General features: G+C 44.9%; 1 protein-coding gene across 8 annotated transcripts in view; it reads right to left on the bottom strand.

Annotated features, from left to right (window-relative positions):
* FAT3 (FAT atypical cadherin 3) overlaps positions 1 to 15090 on the bottom strand; it is a 762831-nt gene that overhangs the window by 74349 nt on the left and 673392 nt on the right. For all 8 annotated transcript variants that reach the window (XM_043876646.1, XM_043876691.1, XM_043876701.1 and 5 more), the window contains one exon: positions 1978 to 2367. In XM_043876646.1, the coding sequence (XP_043732581.1) occupies positions 1978 to 2367 (390 nt within the window). The remainder of the gene's footprint in view (positions 1 to 1977; positions 2368 to 15090) is intronic.

Raw genomic sequence — 15090 nt, 5'->3', positions numbered from 1 at the left:
TATGTCCATTCTCTTTCAAGACAGGCAGCTTCTCTAGGAGCTAAAGCTGCCCTCTACTTACAGTGAGAAGCAGAAGTCATACTCATAACGAGGGCCTCTTTCTCACCATAATTAAGTTTTCTTAGCAATTACCACTTCTAGCACTTTATTTTACATCCCAGTCTCGTTATCCAGAGCCATATTTAAACAGTACTTAACCACTTCTTCATGGTATTCATATACAATGGCCATAACTAGACAAGCTAAGGCTAACACATATTTAAATGAGGAAACTCCCCATACATTTTAATTTGAAGTAATGACCTTAATAAACAGGGTTACTGCTGGGAGAAGCAGCTACTGCATCCTTTCATTAGTTTTCATGCTCCCATTCTAAGGGCGGGGACTATATCTCCTCCAGATTTTTCACCCTCACGGCATAGCTGTGTTATAGAGGTTAGAGAATGTATCCCAGAGTCAGGAAGATCTGAATTCAAATCCTGGATTCCCCACTCCCATCCCCACTTACTCTCACTGGAGGAATTATTTAACCTCCCTGAAGCTGATTTTCTTATATGGAAAATGGGGGAGATAACCAGCAGGAATAGGTAAATAACAGGAGTCTGGCATATTTGCCATGTTAGATGACAGTGCTAATTATGCTAGTTTCTTGTTCATACTTACTGAATTATCCAACAGAAAATGGACCTTCTTTACCCTCTGGCTCAAGAAGCACATATTCCTTGAGTGACAAGGGAATTATGTCCAATGGCCAAAAGGTGTCAGAGACTCACCTTTCTCATCTGTGAATAAGGGACTGCCCTACTCATTCATGGGGGAGAGGTAAACAAATGAGAATAGCCATGAAAGAGCTGGGAGAGCGTTAATATAAACACTATGAAAATACAAGGATGAGCATGTTTACTTTTCAAAGATCAGCCAAATTTTTTTCTGAGTTACCATCTTCATTTACTCAAAGTAGCCTGAATGCTTATTAACTCCCTCAGGAAAAGAAAGCCCCAGGGTTCTATTTTTGTTCTCTTGGTTTCTTTCTAGACATCTTTTCCCCAGGTGATGCTGCATCACATCCCGAGTTTGAAAAGGGTGTGGTGAGAAATGGAAGTGTTCTGGCCAGGAGGAGTGAAAGTGAACATGTTAGTTGCTCAGTCATGTTCAACTCTTTGCAACCCCATGGACCAGCCTCCTCCAATCATGGGATGTTCCAGGCAAGAATACTGGAGTGGATTGTAGCCAGGAATCAAACCCGGGTCTCCTGCATTGCAGGCAGACTCCTTACTGGCTGAGCCATGAGGGAATTTCTAAGGATGCCCCCTGCCAAATTTCAGCTCCTTGCTGTGGGCTCATGGGGCAAATCCTTGGCCCCTAGGTTTACTCTAGGATTTTTCAGATAGGAAAGCTAAGGAGGAGTAGTGTGGTTCAAGATGGGGAGATAGTATTTGCAGATGGAGCCTAAGGGTTTCTTTGGCTATCTCTCTTTTCTGTTGGCTTGCTGTTTTGTTTTAACTTGGGCTCTATGTCTCTCTGTGTGAAGTGCTCCTAGAGATTCATCTCCGTTTGCGCCTGTCTGCACTCAGGCTGTGGGTCTCTGGTCACCTCCCAAGGCAGATGTTAAAGAGTGATCGACATGGTCACCTTAAGACTTTCTCAACTCAGCACCTAGCCGGCTAGAATGGCCAGTGTATTTGATTCTAGCCCCTGGAGAGGGAAATGGAAACCCACTCCAGTATTCTTGCCTGGAGAATCCCACGGACAGAGGAGCCTGACAGGCTATAGTTCATGGGGTTACAAAGAGTCAGACATGACTGAGCAACTTCACTTCATCCTTAGAACAGAGCATCAGAGGGCACTCTGGAGTCTGGGTGTAGGTCCTGCCAGGAGATTTGTTGGTCCACCAGGAAGGGCGATTGATTAGAGGGCTAGGAAGAGAGGCAGGGTATGGCAAAGCCTTGCATTCTAAGTAGGTTGCTGTTTACTCACCTGTCTTTGGATTGATCCTAAATTTCCCCTGCTCATTTCCAGATCGGATGAGATACGTAATCTCAGCATTTGTGCCTATATCTTTGCTGGTGGCAAAGACAGCGAGGACTTGGGTGCCAGGGGAGGTGTCCTCGGGCACCGACACCAGATAGTCCCTCCTCTCGAACACAGGGGGATTGTCGTTGACATCCAGGACAGTGATGCTGACGGTGGCCAGCGAGGACAGCACCCGGCCCGGGCTCTGGTCGGTGGCCCGCACTCTGAGGGTGTAGGAGGACTGCTGCTCTCGGTCCAGCGGGTGCTCCAGGACGATGATGCCGGACGAGCTGTCCACGGAGAAGAACCCGTCGGCTGAGTCGGCCAGGGAGTACACAACCTTCCTGTTGATGCCTGCGGGAGACAGGGCGGGCATGAAAAGGGGCACAGCCAGGCGCTGTCCGCAGAGGAGGACGGCTCTGAGGTCTAAGGGCCACACAAAGGAGCACAGGAACTGTAGGACGGTTCCTACAGCTGCGGTCCTACAGTTTCAGTTTGTAAAATATATACAACCAGACCAGACGGTAAAGAAATGCAAAGTACTGGCCACGAATATCAGAAAGAGCTGGATCTAAAGCAGAATGCCTTGCATGCGTCACGCTGATATGTCTTTCATGTTTTCAAATAACTGACTAGCTGTCTTGATCATGTTAGAGAGACTGACTCAATTCTTTTGGCTCATGTGGTTTGCAGAAGTCACAATCTTTCTTACCTGCCTATGCCAAATAAGATGAAAATGATTTGGAAAGAGGAAAGAATATATAGGCTATAATTATTCAAACCCTCAACCAATTTCTTTATATATTTATAATCCCCATCTGAAACTATTCTACTGAGGTTTACCACATATCTCCTAATAAACAAACCAGGAGCCTAAAAAAAAAAATAGTTGAATCTTCTTAATATATTAAAGAATTCCATGAATTTAAAGAAAATCTCTAAGATACCAATAAATATAAGGGTCAAGATGTGCCACAGGAAGAGAAGTATAAATTAATGAACTAATTACTTTGACACATTTTTATCTAGAATCTATCAGGCACTATTCTAGGGGCTACAGAGTCCCATAATGGATAAGGGTCTAACATTTCACAAAGGAAAATATTACATTCTGGTGAGTGTAAATAAGACATAAACAAGAACAATGAATCAGTAAAATATAGGGTATGTGAGGGAGGAAAAGGGAGAAAAATGAAGCCTTGAGTGGGGGATCATGAGTACTGGGGGGAGAGGGAGCTTGGGAGCTGGAGGGAAGGGGGTAGTTATTCCAATACAGCGGTGGGAAGTTTGCACTTGAGTGAAGATGCCAAGCAAGGGATGAGGGGGCAGAGCAGACATCTGGGGAAGCAGACGGCAGGTGGGGACCCCTGGGAGCAGGGGCGTGCGTGAGTCAGGCTGGTGTGACCGAGGAGATGCGGTGGCAGATCGGCGTAACCAGAGATGAGGAGAGACACGCGGAGGGAGAGAGAGGCGGGAGGAGGGGGACTAGGGAGGAGAGAGAGGCGGGAGGAGGGGGACGAGGGAGGAGAGAGAGGCGGGAGGAGGGGGACGCGGGAGGAGAGAGGCGGGAGGAGGCAGATGCGGGAGGAGGAGGGAGATGCAGGAGGAGGAAGACGCAGGGGGAGGATGAAGACGCGGGAGGATGGAGACGCGCGGGGAGGGAGACGCGGGGTGGGGGGGGAGGGAGAAGCCGGGGGGAGGGAGATGCGGAAGTAGGGAGACGCGGGAGGACAGAGACTCGGGAGGCGGGAGCAGGGTGCTGGCAGTGTGGGGCAGATTTCACCTGGCGGTGAGGTGGGAGGCCTGGAGGCGCTGAGGAGGGGGCACGTGATGTGACGCAGACATTCACAGGCGCTCAGGCGGCTGGTGGTGAACGGAAGAGCAAGACAGGAGGCAGAAGAGACTCAGGCCTCCCAGGGTCCAGAGCAGTGCTGTGTACAACAGCCAGGACACACAGGCGACCAAAATGGGCATCAAGAGAGGAATGGGTGAAACAGGTACCGCGCATGTATACAACGGAATATTGCTCAGCCAGAAAAGGACTGAAATTGGTCATCTGTAGGCGCGTGGGTGGATCTAGAGTCTGTCATACAGAGTGAAGTGAGTCAGAAAGAGAGAAACAAATATTGCATATTAATGCATACATGTGGAGTCCAGAAATATGGTACAGGTGATCTTATCTGCAATAGAGAAACAGAGATGCAGACATAGAAAACAAACACATGGATGCTGAGGGGACAAGCGGGAGGGCGGTGGGGGGGGGTGGGGTGGGGGAGATAAATTGGGACTAGGATGGACATATACACACTGTTGATGCTATGCACAAAACAGATAACTAACGAGAACCTACTGGATAGCTTGGGGAACCCTACTCGGTGCTCTGCGGTAACCTAAATGGGAAGGAAATCCAAAAAAGAGGGGATATATGTATATATATAGCTGATTCACTTTGCCGAAGAGTAGAAGGTATTAATATTAATTATTAAATAGTACAACCTTGTGAAGCAATTATGCCCCAATAAAATGTAGAAACAAGCAAAAAGACAGGAAGCAGAGACCTGGGGGCAGTCCCTGCAGGAAGACGGACAGCAATAAGGGCAGCTGGGACAGACGGTGGTGCTGGGGGGTGAGAGGCAGTCAGGTTCCAGGTGTCCTCTGAAAATGCAGGATTGAGAAGTGAGGGGCGCAAATGAATTCAGAATTCGGAGCTGGGGAGAATAGATGGCCTTCTCATCATGGAGCTGGCAAGGCATGGATGTAAATGTCAGAGAATGACTCTTGGGCTTTGGTCTGAGCCACTGAAAAGATGGAGCTTTCATCAGCTGCCATGAAGGGCTTCCCAGGTGGCACCAGTGGTAAAGAATCCACTTGCCAATGCAGAGATGTGAGAGACTTGGGTTTGATCCCTGGGCTGGAAAGATTCCCCTGGAGGAGGAAATGGTAACCCACTCCAGTGTTCTCACTTGGAGAATCCTATGGACAGAGGAGCCTAGCGGGCTACAGTCTATAGGATTGCAGAGTTGGACACAACTGAAGTGACTTAGCACACACACATGCCATGAAGAGGACTGCAGGAGGACTAAAATCTGATCAAAAGATCATGGGCCCCATTGGGATAGACTGAGTGTGAGATGGGCATTTTATATTTAAGTGGTGATTCAAGTAGAAAGTTTGTACAGGAGGCTGGAGATCAGAGGAGAGGTCCAAACTGCAGTTATATTTTAAAAGGTCATCAGCATTCAGAGAGCCAGCAGAGACATAAATGGATATGGTCATAAGGGAATATAAAGGAAAAGAAAAAAAAAAAAAATTCAATGGCCAGTAAGCCTAGAGCATCCCATCAAAGAAGGGAGAGATTTCGTCAGAGAGTGGTTTCCCATTCTATGACTCAAAGAAATTGCACTTCGTTATCAAAATGTCATTTTGCCTTAATATATACTAAAGCTAAAACATACAAACCAGGATATGTCCATTAACAACCAACAAATCAGTGAATGATGATTGGATCGACTTTTGGTTCTGAAGATTGATTAAAATATTTTTATCCTAGGATCTCAGTACTTCAAAATGGTTTATTATAAATAAGCCTCCAAGTCACTAGGAGTTATAGTTTATAAGCAAAATAGAACAACTTCATGGGTGGAAAGACATCATGTTGTCCTAAATGCTCTTAATGAAGACAGTATGACAGCTACCTGAAAATGTGTTTTGTGAATCACAGATCCTTAGAATATAAGCTCTTAGAGGGAGGACCTACGTACATGCTGTCTTCTATTATAGCATCTCACCGTGGGGACAGGCCTTTGGCATTAATAAGAGTTAAACACTTTATTCCCCCAATGTACAATTTCCCTTAAGCCAAAATTCCCAGCAAACCAATAAAATCACATATCTGGAGGGAAAGACATAAACTGCATTATGTGGCTTTAACCAAAAGGTCAACATTGAGAGTCTGCTTTTGGTTCCATTCCTGAGAGCCCATTTTTCCCAAAGTTTCATCATTTACTTTTATTTCTCTTTCAAAACCATCACCCTGTGATATATAAACACCAACCTCTGATTTTATTGATGCTAGGATTGAAAACAAGAAGTCTTTCCTCTTTCCTTGCTGCCCCTTGAAGTAAGGCCCCAAAGCAGAGGTTTAGGGACACTTCCTGGCTATTTTTAGAAGTGGCTGCAAGACTAAATTTTCCATCATAAATTCCTGGGGTGAACACAGGGAGGACTGCAGAGGTGATCAAGCTTGCTCCTGAAAGACAATAACCCTGCCTGGGGTCTGAGTGACTGTGTGTCCTGGAAGCTGCCCTGACCGATCTGATGGCCTTGGGACACCTCTCAAAGGGTGCAAAGATGCATTTATGGAAACACACCAGCGATTGACATAAATATACCACTTCCTTCCTTGTTAGTTACTTAGTTGTGCCCGACTTTGCGCAAACTCGTGGACTGTAGCCTGCCACTCTGCACTGTCCAGGGGATTTTCCGGGGAAGAATACTGGAATGGGTTGTCATTCTCTTCTCCAGAGGATCTTTCTGACCCAGGGATAGAACCCAGGTCTCCCGAATTGCAGGCAGATTCTTGACCGTCTGAGCCACGAGGGAAGACCAAGAATACTGCAGTGGGTTGCCATTTCCTTCTCCAGGGGATCTTCCCCACCCAGGAATCAAACCTGGGTTTCCTGCATTATGGGTAGATTCTTTACCAACTGAGCCAGGAGGGAAGCCCAAATATGCCACATGGGCTTTCAAATCACACAGTCCCTGGGAATTTGACTCCCCGCCAGCATATGGAACACCACTGTCACCAACAATGAGGGGTGGCAGGATATTCACACAGGAACTTTCATCTCATTGGCCGACAAGATCACCCCCTTCCCTGACGCACAAGCTGAGGGCTGAGCGATCAGCCCGCTGCCGCAAGCATTTTTAGGTAAGCACAAGGGACAAAGTCCTCTTTCCAGGAGATCTGCTTCTGGATAAGCTTCCTCTTCAGGCTTGAGGACCACGCAGGAAGAAAGCAATTTCTGACTCTGTTCTGAAAGCCAGCATGCTCCGACCCGCTGAGCTCCTAGAGGCAGGGCTGGGTTTGCGCACTGGCGCTCTCTGCCGCAGCAAGACCGGAAGGCGAGGTGCTTCTCATGGCTGCCTGTGTGTCCTTCACTGGGACCAAGAGCTGAGATCTGAAAATATTCCCGTGTTCCCAGCCTGCAGATTTCTCTCCCAGCCTTCGGCTCTGCACCCATGCAAGAGAGGCAGTGTTCTTTGAGCGTCCAGCCCTGTGGCGGGAGCCCTGCGTTTACAAGGCTGACATCAATCAGCGACGCAAAGACCACGGCTCCCCTTCGGGCAGGTTCTGTTAATTTAAAACTTGGTGACAGGGTTTTTCTGCTTTAGCACAGCAGAAAACCATCCCCTCCCTGACACGTTGCTGACCCCAGGCCCCGCCCCGATACACTGTTTCTGGCAGTATCCTGGGCATGCACCCCAGGAGGAGCAGCGAGATTTATGGTTGACCTCTCGTCTCTGTGCCAGATTGACGTGAAAGCAGCACTAGAAATGGCGGGGTAGGGCGCCCAAGCCACAGACCTGCTCAGAGGTGTCACTTATGACCTGGTAACTGGAGAAAAGAGCAGGGTATATTTTTGGAATGTATTAAAACTCTAATTTGGACACAATTGAAACAGATTTCAGTAGTTTCTAGCAATGAAGTCAGATGCTAAATGCCAACGTGCAGGCGATAATTTCGGTGGAGCCCTTGGGTCTCTGCTGTGTTACCATGCGATGGGGGTGGTCTCTGTTAAATGAAGGCAGGTCCTGTCACTAAAATGGAAACTTTCTATCCAAGGGCGTTTGATAAATGCCATCCTTCAAATCTCGATCCTTTCCCTACGTACCGGGCAGAAAATCTGAACCCGAGCAGAAGACTCGCTTGCTAATTGGCCTCATGCTCTCACTGCATGTCACGACATGTTATATTAAGGTATAACATTAACCCATCATTTTGCGTCTGTGTTTTTCAGTACGTAATTCTCTTCTCCAATTTGCACCTAATTTAATGAGGATGGAGCTATTTAGCTTCTTAAGATGCTGAAATGCCAGACTTCCAAGGATGATTTTCATTGCATGTGAAGTTTCTGCATGTTAACTGTGGCAAATGGAGCAGGCAGGCCTTCAGAGGATGAAAATCAAGTAAAAAGAGAATGACTAAAATCCCAATCTGTTCGAGGAAGTAATAGGTAGTGGCATTTTGTGGAGTGGGGTGGGAGGAAAGAAATGGCATATACAAGTTCCCAGGAGGGAAGGCTGTGAAATCCTGGGGTGGGTGGGTGGCCAAGGGCTTCTATATTTACTTCCTTTAAAGGTTTCTAAGTGGAGGCTAGATTCCTCTCATTTGGGCCACATGGAAATGGATTATTTGGATGGGGGGCATGGATTGTATGGAGAAGGAAGTGGCAACCCACTCCAGTATTCTTGCCTGGAAAATTCCATGGACAGAGGAACCTGGCAGGCTGCATGGAGTCCATGGGGTCACAAGAGTCGTATACGACTTAGTGACTAAACAATAAACAAACGGACTATATATAAAAGTCAAGGTTTAAAATGAGAGCAATGTGGTCCAATCCTGAAAGACAGGAGACCTTGCTTGTAACCCAGGTACACTTGTGTAGCTTAACCCTTTTGGGTCTCAGGTGTTTTCATTTTTAAAATGATAGAACCTAGGTCCATTGAGATCTAAAATGATCTTCCAGCACTATTTTTTATTTGCAAATTAGATTAATTGATGTTGGTTTCATTTCTGTTTTCAAAGGGTTCATCCTCTCCTTGAACTGGCCATTAAATTGCTGGACCTTGGCATCACTGGGCAGAGTTAGCAAAGGAAAAGTCCATATTAAACCTGATGATGATGAGCTACTGGAATCTTCTGGATGGGATGAAAACTTAAACACAGCAGATTCATGCCATTTAGTTACGTGTTGAGAGTTCACACGTATACTTTACAGCAAGGCTTTTACATCTCAGCGAGAAATAACGTCCACTGCCAGGATCATCTGCAAGGATCTTACCTCGTGTCAGAATAACTCAGCTTGATAGTTGAGATTGTTAAAGGTGTTAGAATCAGCACCAAAACCAAATGGCCAGAGCAGTCAACACAGCAACATTGCTGAGATTTTTTTTAATCTGGTCTTTAAAAACATTGTCTCCTCTCCCTTTGAGAGCAAGCTCCTTGAGCTTTGTGAACCTACAAGAGCGCTGCTCTTACTTTGGGGTCTCACGTGGCAGCCGTGCTGACTCTGTCAGGGCAGAGCCTTGTCTGTGACATTCACCTTCCACCCTCCAGCGGCTGCACAGGATCTGGTCTGTCCGCGGCACACAGAAAATGTGGACTGTACTAAATTGCTATAAACTGGCTTTTATAAACAGACATGAATTTACACAGAATAGATACCTGGGGAAGATAATTTGAAATAATCTCAGCAATCAGACTCTAGTAACACTTTACATTTTGGTTCTAATCACTTATTTTTATATCAGCTTGATATACTGACGTGTCATAATTTATATGCAATAAGAGGAATGCATTTGTCTGACCAACATACACCTCAATGGAACCAGTGTCCTCAGAGCATTTCAATTGCCCCCTAACATTCCTTCATGTCCCATGGCTGTCTGCCCCCAAATTTCATGACCTAGGCAAGCTAATAACTTGTTTTTGAACCAACACTTTCTCCCACCTGCATGAGTGCCTGTCAGTCAGTGCTTGAAATCCCACAAGTACATTTAGATTTCAGTCTTTATGACCCAGGCTTGGAGATTAAGGCACATTCTTATTTAAGCTATAAGGATTATCTTTCGAAGAAAAATGCTAAACAAAGCTTTGGTTCTTGAATATGTCATTACATTCCTTTGCAACAGCCGTATCCTTAAAATATAGCACTTTTGAGAGACACAAGAGTTCTGTCTGTCTCACTGGAGACCCTGGTTATGATCCTCCCATTTAATAAGGATTGTCCAGCGCCACTTGTTTGACTATCACGGGCACCATGTTGAGAGAAGTAGAGCCCAGAAGACACCTCCTTAACTCTAGGAGCTTGGCAACTTGGCAAGGAACTACTCATACTATTAACTGTGTATTTAAGTAATACCTAAACTACTTGCTTAGGGTTAGAATGCCGAGTTCTTTTGATTCTACCTCTGAGAGCTGTCCTGAGTGTTTGTGGCCAGGGCTTAGAGTCAGGTAAGGTTCCACCCTCTCTCACCTGCCCAGCTGCAAGACACTCCTAATTACAAACTCAGACTCCATCCTCTCCTGACTAAACTTAACCAGAGTTAAGCTCCTAAAACTCTGGGTCCAGTCCTGCCCCAGCTTTTCAAGGTTGTCCCTGCCTTATCACTTCTTACAGCAAGAAGTAAAAATGAGGCACTTCCCTAGTGGTCCAGTGGTTAAGATTCCATACTCCCAATGCAGGGGGCCCAAGTTCCATCCTTGGTCAGAGAACTAGATTCCACATGCCATGCCGCAACTAAGAGTTTGTGTGCCTCAGCTGATTTTGCATGCTGCAACTAAAATCCAGAGTGCCACAAAGGAAGATGGAAGTCCCTGCGTGCTACAACCTGAGACCCGGCACAGCCGAATAAATACAAACAGATGGTTAAAAAAATAAATAAATAAAAGATTGAGAATGGCTTTCCAGTCCTTTGCAGTCTGGTCCCAGCTCACACTCTCCACGTCATTTCCAGCTCCAGTTCCACAGTGGATGGTCTATTCTAGTCTCTCCTGAGGACACATGCGCATTCACTACTGCAGGTTTCTGCTCATGCTTTCACTTTTACTCAGATCATTGTCTTCCCCTCCTTGTCAAAATCCTGCATGTTGTTTGCAGGTTCTCCTCTGGGACTGCCTCCTTAATTTCCCTTCTTTCTGCTTCTTTAACATCATTTTTGTGTTCTCAGTAGCTATATTTATATCCTCTCTCCCACTAGATTAACATATCATTTAGGCAGAGGAACTGGGTCTTTTTTTTTTCCTTTACATTTTGTTTCTTCCCCCAGTTTTATTGAGATATAATTGACATACAGCCTGTATAAGTTTAAGGTATAAAACATAATGATTTGACTTAACGTAAATCATGAAACGATTACCACAGTAGGTTTAGTGAACATCCATCATCTCATATAGATATAAAATTTTTAAAAAAGAAAAAAAATATTTCCTTTGTGATGAGAACTCACATAAGATTTGCTTCTAACAGCTTTTACATAAGACATGGCATTGCACGCCTGCTCAGTCGTGTCCGACTCTTTGCAACACTTTGGACTGTGGCCCGCTATGCTCCTCTGTCCGTAGGACTCTTCAGGCAAGAATACTGGAGTGGGTAGTCATTCCCAACTCCAGATCTCCCGACCCAGAGATCGAACCCATGTCTCCTGCATTGCAGATGGATTCTTTACCTGCTAAGCCATCAGGGAAGCCCATGTATTACATACAGTGATGTTAATTATATATGTCATGTACATTATATCCTTGGTACTTAATCTTCTTATAACTGGGAACTTCTATCTTTCCACTGCCTTCATCAATTTTTCCCACGCCCACCCACGACCAAAGGACTGCATCTTATCTTTGTACCTTGGTACTGAACCCAGGGCCTGGCACATAATAGGAGAGAATGAATGCTGAACTGCAGAGGAAGCAGCCAAGGGGCCATAGCAAGTGCATGATGAGCCTGCTGACGACGAAGGCAGGGGTGATGTGCATACTGCTCTTGCACGTCCACCGCACATGCGTGTGCCAAAGAACTGAAGGGCCTCACAAAAGTGCCAAGTGGAGAAGTCAGGGATATTTAATGCTAAAAATGAACAAAAAATATTCATAGCTATATACAAGGTTGTTGCTAAATAGATATCTGCATTTGTGAAAACAGAACAAAACTGGTAACTACTCAATTTTCCAAGAATAAAAACTAGTTGAACAAATTATATACGTTCAGCTACTGAAAAAAGTGAGTTATAAAACAGTATTGAGTTTAGGCGCACTTGTGTAAAGGAAAGGGCAGAAGAGACCTTTATCAAAATGGCAACAGTGATTAGAATTCACTTATTTTTTCTTTCTGCCTATCCTTTCAGACTTTACACAGTGGTCACAGGCCATGCTTGCAATAAGTAAAAGAACTACTATAAAACTCATGTACATAGGAAATAGTTCTTTGTATCAATCTTAGAGAGTAGTCACATTTTCACGTTATTTTCAAGCCAGTTTAATCCTCAACATACACATTATGTGAAATAATTGTAGAGAAAGATGCTCATCTATTCTATGAGATTCTTTTCCTGGATTTTTCCATTCCTCATTTTAGCTTTTATAGAAAAAGATCTTTTGGTCAAGGTTCTCATTATAAAGTTATTTCAAGGGATACATTTTAAAAACCATTTTTTACACTTAATTAAGCAGTTGAATAAAATTGGTTGCCTAAAATTCTCCTCTCATTTGTGGGAGGCAAATAAAATTCCATCACAGTGAAGGAACTCAAGCTGACCATTCTTTTCTGTCTTTAAAATATGCCTTCAGATGATAGGAAATAAAACAGAAAGTTGCCATGAGGAGGTCCATGGAATTGCAATTACTTCTGAAGTCAGAAATGACTTTTAAATAGACTCTCTAATTAGGTCTGTTTTAAGTGCCTTTTAAAAGTTTTTCATTGGGTGATAACTATCCCTGGCACATTCCCACAGGCAAAATACCAACCCGGGGGGTCAGTAGTCCCTTTTTACTGTCGTTTTGAATAATTAAAAAAAAAAAAGGCAGAAGGCAGCACCAGACGCAGAATCAGGGAAATCCTGACTGTACCATAAACCTCTTGGGGACTTGTCACTTGGGCTGGCACCTGCTCTGCTGGGCAAGACTGGCACCTCACACCATGTGAGGTCTCAGAACATAAAAATGCGGGCGCCCTTGTTTAACCAATGCGAACAAACGAGCTTATTGACAAAACAGAAACAGGCTCACAGACATTGAAAACAAACACGGTTATCAAAGGGAGAATGAGGGGGAAGGACAAACAGGGAGTTTGGGATGAGCAGATACACACACTATATGAAACAGATAAACAACAAGGACCAACTGTTCTTATAGCACAGGAAACTGTATTCAATATCCTCTAATAACCAATAATGGAAAAGAATACATATACACATACACATGTATATATATCTATATATGCATGTGTGCTCAGCCGTGTCCAACTCTTTGAGACCATATGGATTTTAGCCCGCCAGGCTCCTCTGTCCATGGGATTTCCCAGGCAAGAATGCTGGAGTGGGGCGCCATTTCCTTATCCAGGGGATCTTCCTGAGCCAGGGACTGCAACCCCATCACCTGCATCAGCAGGTGGATTCTTTACTACTGAGCCACCTGGGAAGCCCATACACACTCAGACACACACACACAAACACATATCTATATCTATCTATCTGAGTCACTTTTTTGTACACACCTGGAACTAACATAATATTGTAAATCAACTATACTTCAATTACAAATAATCTCAAGACATCAAGGCAGCCAGAGTAGAGCATTAAACCAACATGGGGCCTTCCTAAGCAGGAGGCCCTGCACAGTTGCAAAAGTTGCCCACTTATAAAGCTGGCCCCATTCTGAGACTGCTTTCCATGGTCCCTCAAAAGCTGCAGCTCATTAGGCTAAACTCAAGCATCTGTGGTTTGGTAGTTTGCTAACTGAGATAGCCAATAAATAAATAAAATTAACCCATCAACCAATTACTCAAAAGTCCATCCCTGCTGGGGCACAGAACTTCTAAACTGAACAGTTCCTCAACAATAATACTAAAACTGTTTCCTGAGTGAGTCACTGACTATGACCAGTTATCCATTCAACAAATATTCACAGGACTTTCCTGTAAGGTAGGCAATGGAGATATGAAGCAGACTGGATCAGAGCAGCTCGACCCTCAAATGTCTCCTATTTCTAAAGAGACAAACATGCGTATAGTAGATTGTTGGAGAGGGGTGGCCAAGGAAAGTTCCCCAGAAAAGGAAACAATTGCATTGATCCATGAAGGAAATTCAGGAGTTGAAAGGAGTACCAAAGTGGGGAACCGACAAGAACAAAGGGCATTTTGGGTGTGTGAACATATGTGAAGTTAAGAAAGATGTAATAGTAAGCAGAGCACTCAGAGAAGGGTTAAGGGATCAGTATTTCAAAATTCTAAGTTTATAATGACAGATTTTGAAGCTTTTTGTTTTTGGAGCCACTAGGAAATTACCAGAGCTGCTATTAACAATTATAGCTAGAGTAAATAAAAATCTGGGCACAAGTTAATGGATACATCAGCAGAGAGAGAAGAGGGAAGATTGGAAGGAGTGAGCTGGAGTGAGTGTGCAGGCGGGAAGCACCATGTAATATAGGGGAAGTTATTCCAAAAGCTCCTCACAGTTGATGCACAACATAACTGCACCTGTCAAGGAGGCTTTCAAGGTGAAATGATGCCATGAATCCTGAGGCAAAGCTGGTAAGCACACCCCACTGAGCTTCAGGATGCCCTGCAGAGGCACCACGCCAAAGCCGGGGTCCTCAGAGTCTGCATACATTACTCAGAGCAGATGAAGATTCCCCGACACTCTAGCACTCCCTTGGTCCTGTCCTGCGTGCTGCTGCGTGTTGGGGCAGGACTGACCCAGACAGCTCAGAAGCCAGTCCCCAGTGTGTGGCATCTGTGGATGAGACAGCGTGTGGATGGGGGAGCTCGCAGGAATGAATCACTGAGATCAGTTCTTAGAAATCAGAATTCCCTGCCCGTGGGTGCTGCTGAAACACTTCACTATACTCCTCTCTGAAAGGAATGTGCTGTTTCATTTGATAAGGACTGTTTTGATCCCCAGTTTGGGAGATGTTAAAAAGAATATTAATAATAGCTTGTATGTGTCTAATGCAAAGACTCCTAAACCAGGCAAGACATCCCACTCAACTCCATAAAAAAATGCATGCCTAGCCCCATCCCAGACTTTCCTGAACAGACTCTGGAGATGCAGCCCTGCCTGTTTATTTTTAAAGGCTCTCAC

This window comes from Cervus elaphus, chromosome 2 (assembly GCF_910594005.1).
Source record: "Cervus elaphus chromosome 2, mCerEla1.1, whole genome shotgun sequence".
In the NCBI taxonomy this organism is placed as follows: domain Eukaryota; kingdom Metazoa; phylum Chordata; class Mammalia; order Artiodactyla; family Cervidae; genus Cervus; species Cervus elaphus.
Note: the sequence above shows the minus strand (reverse complement) of the source record. Positions and strands in the feature narration are given on the sequence as shown.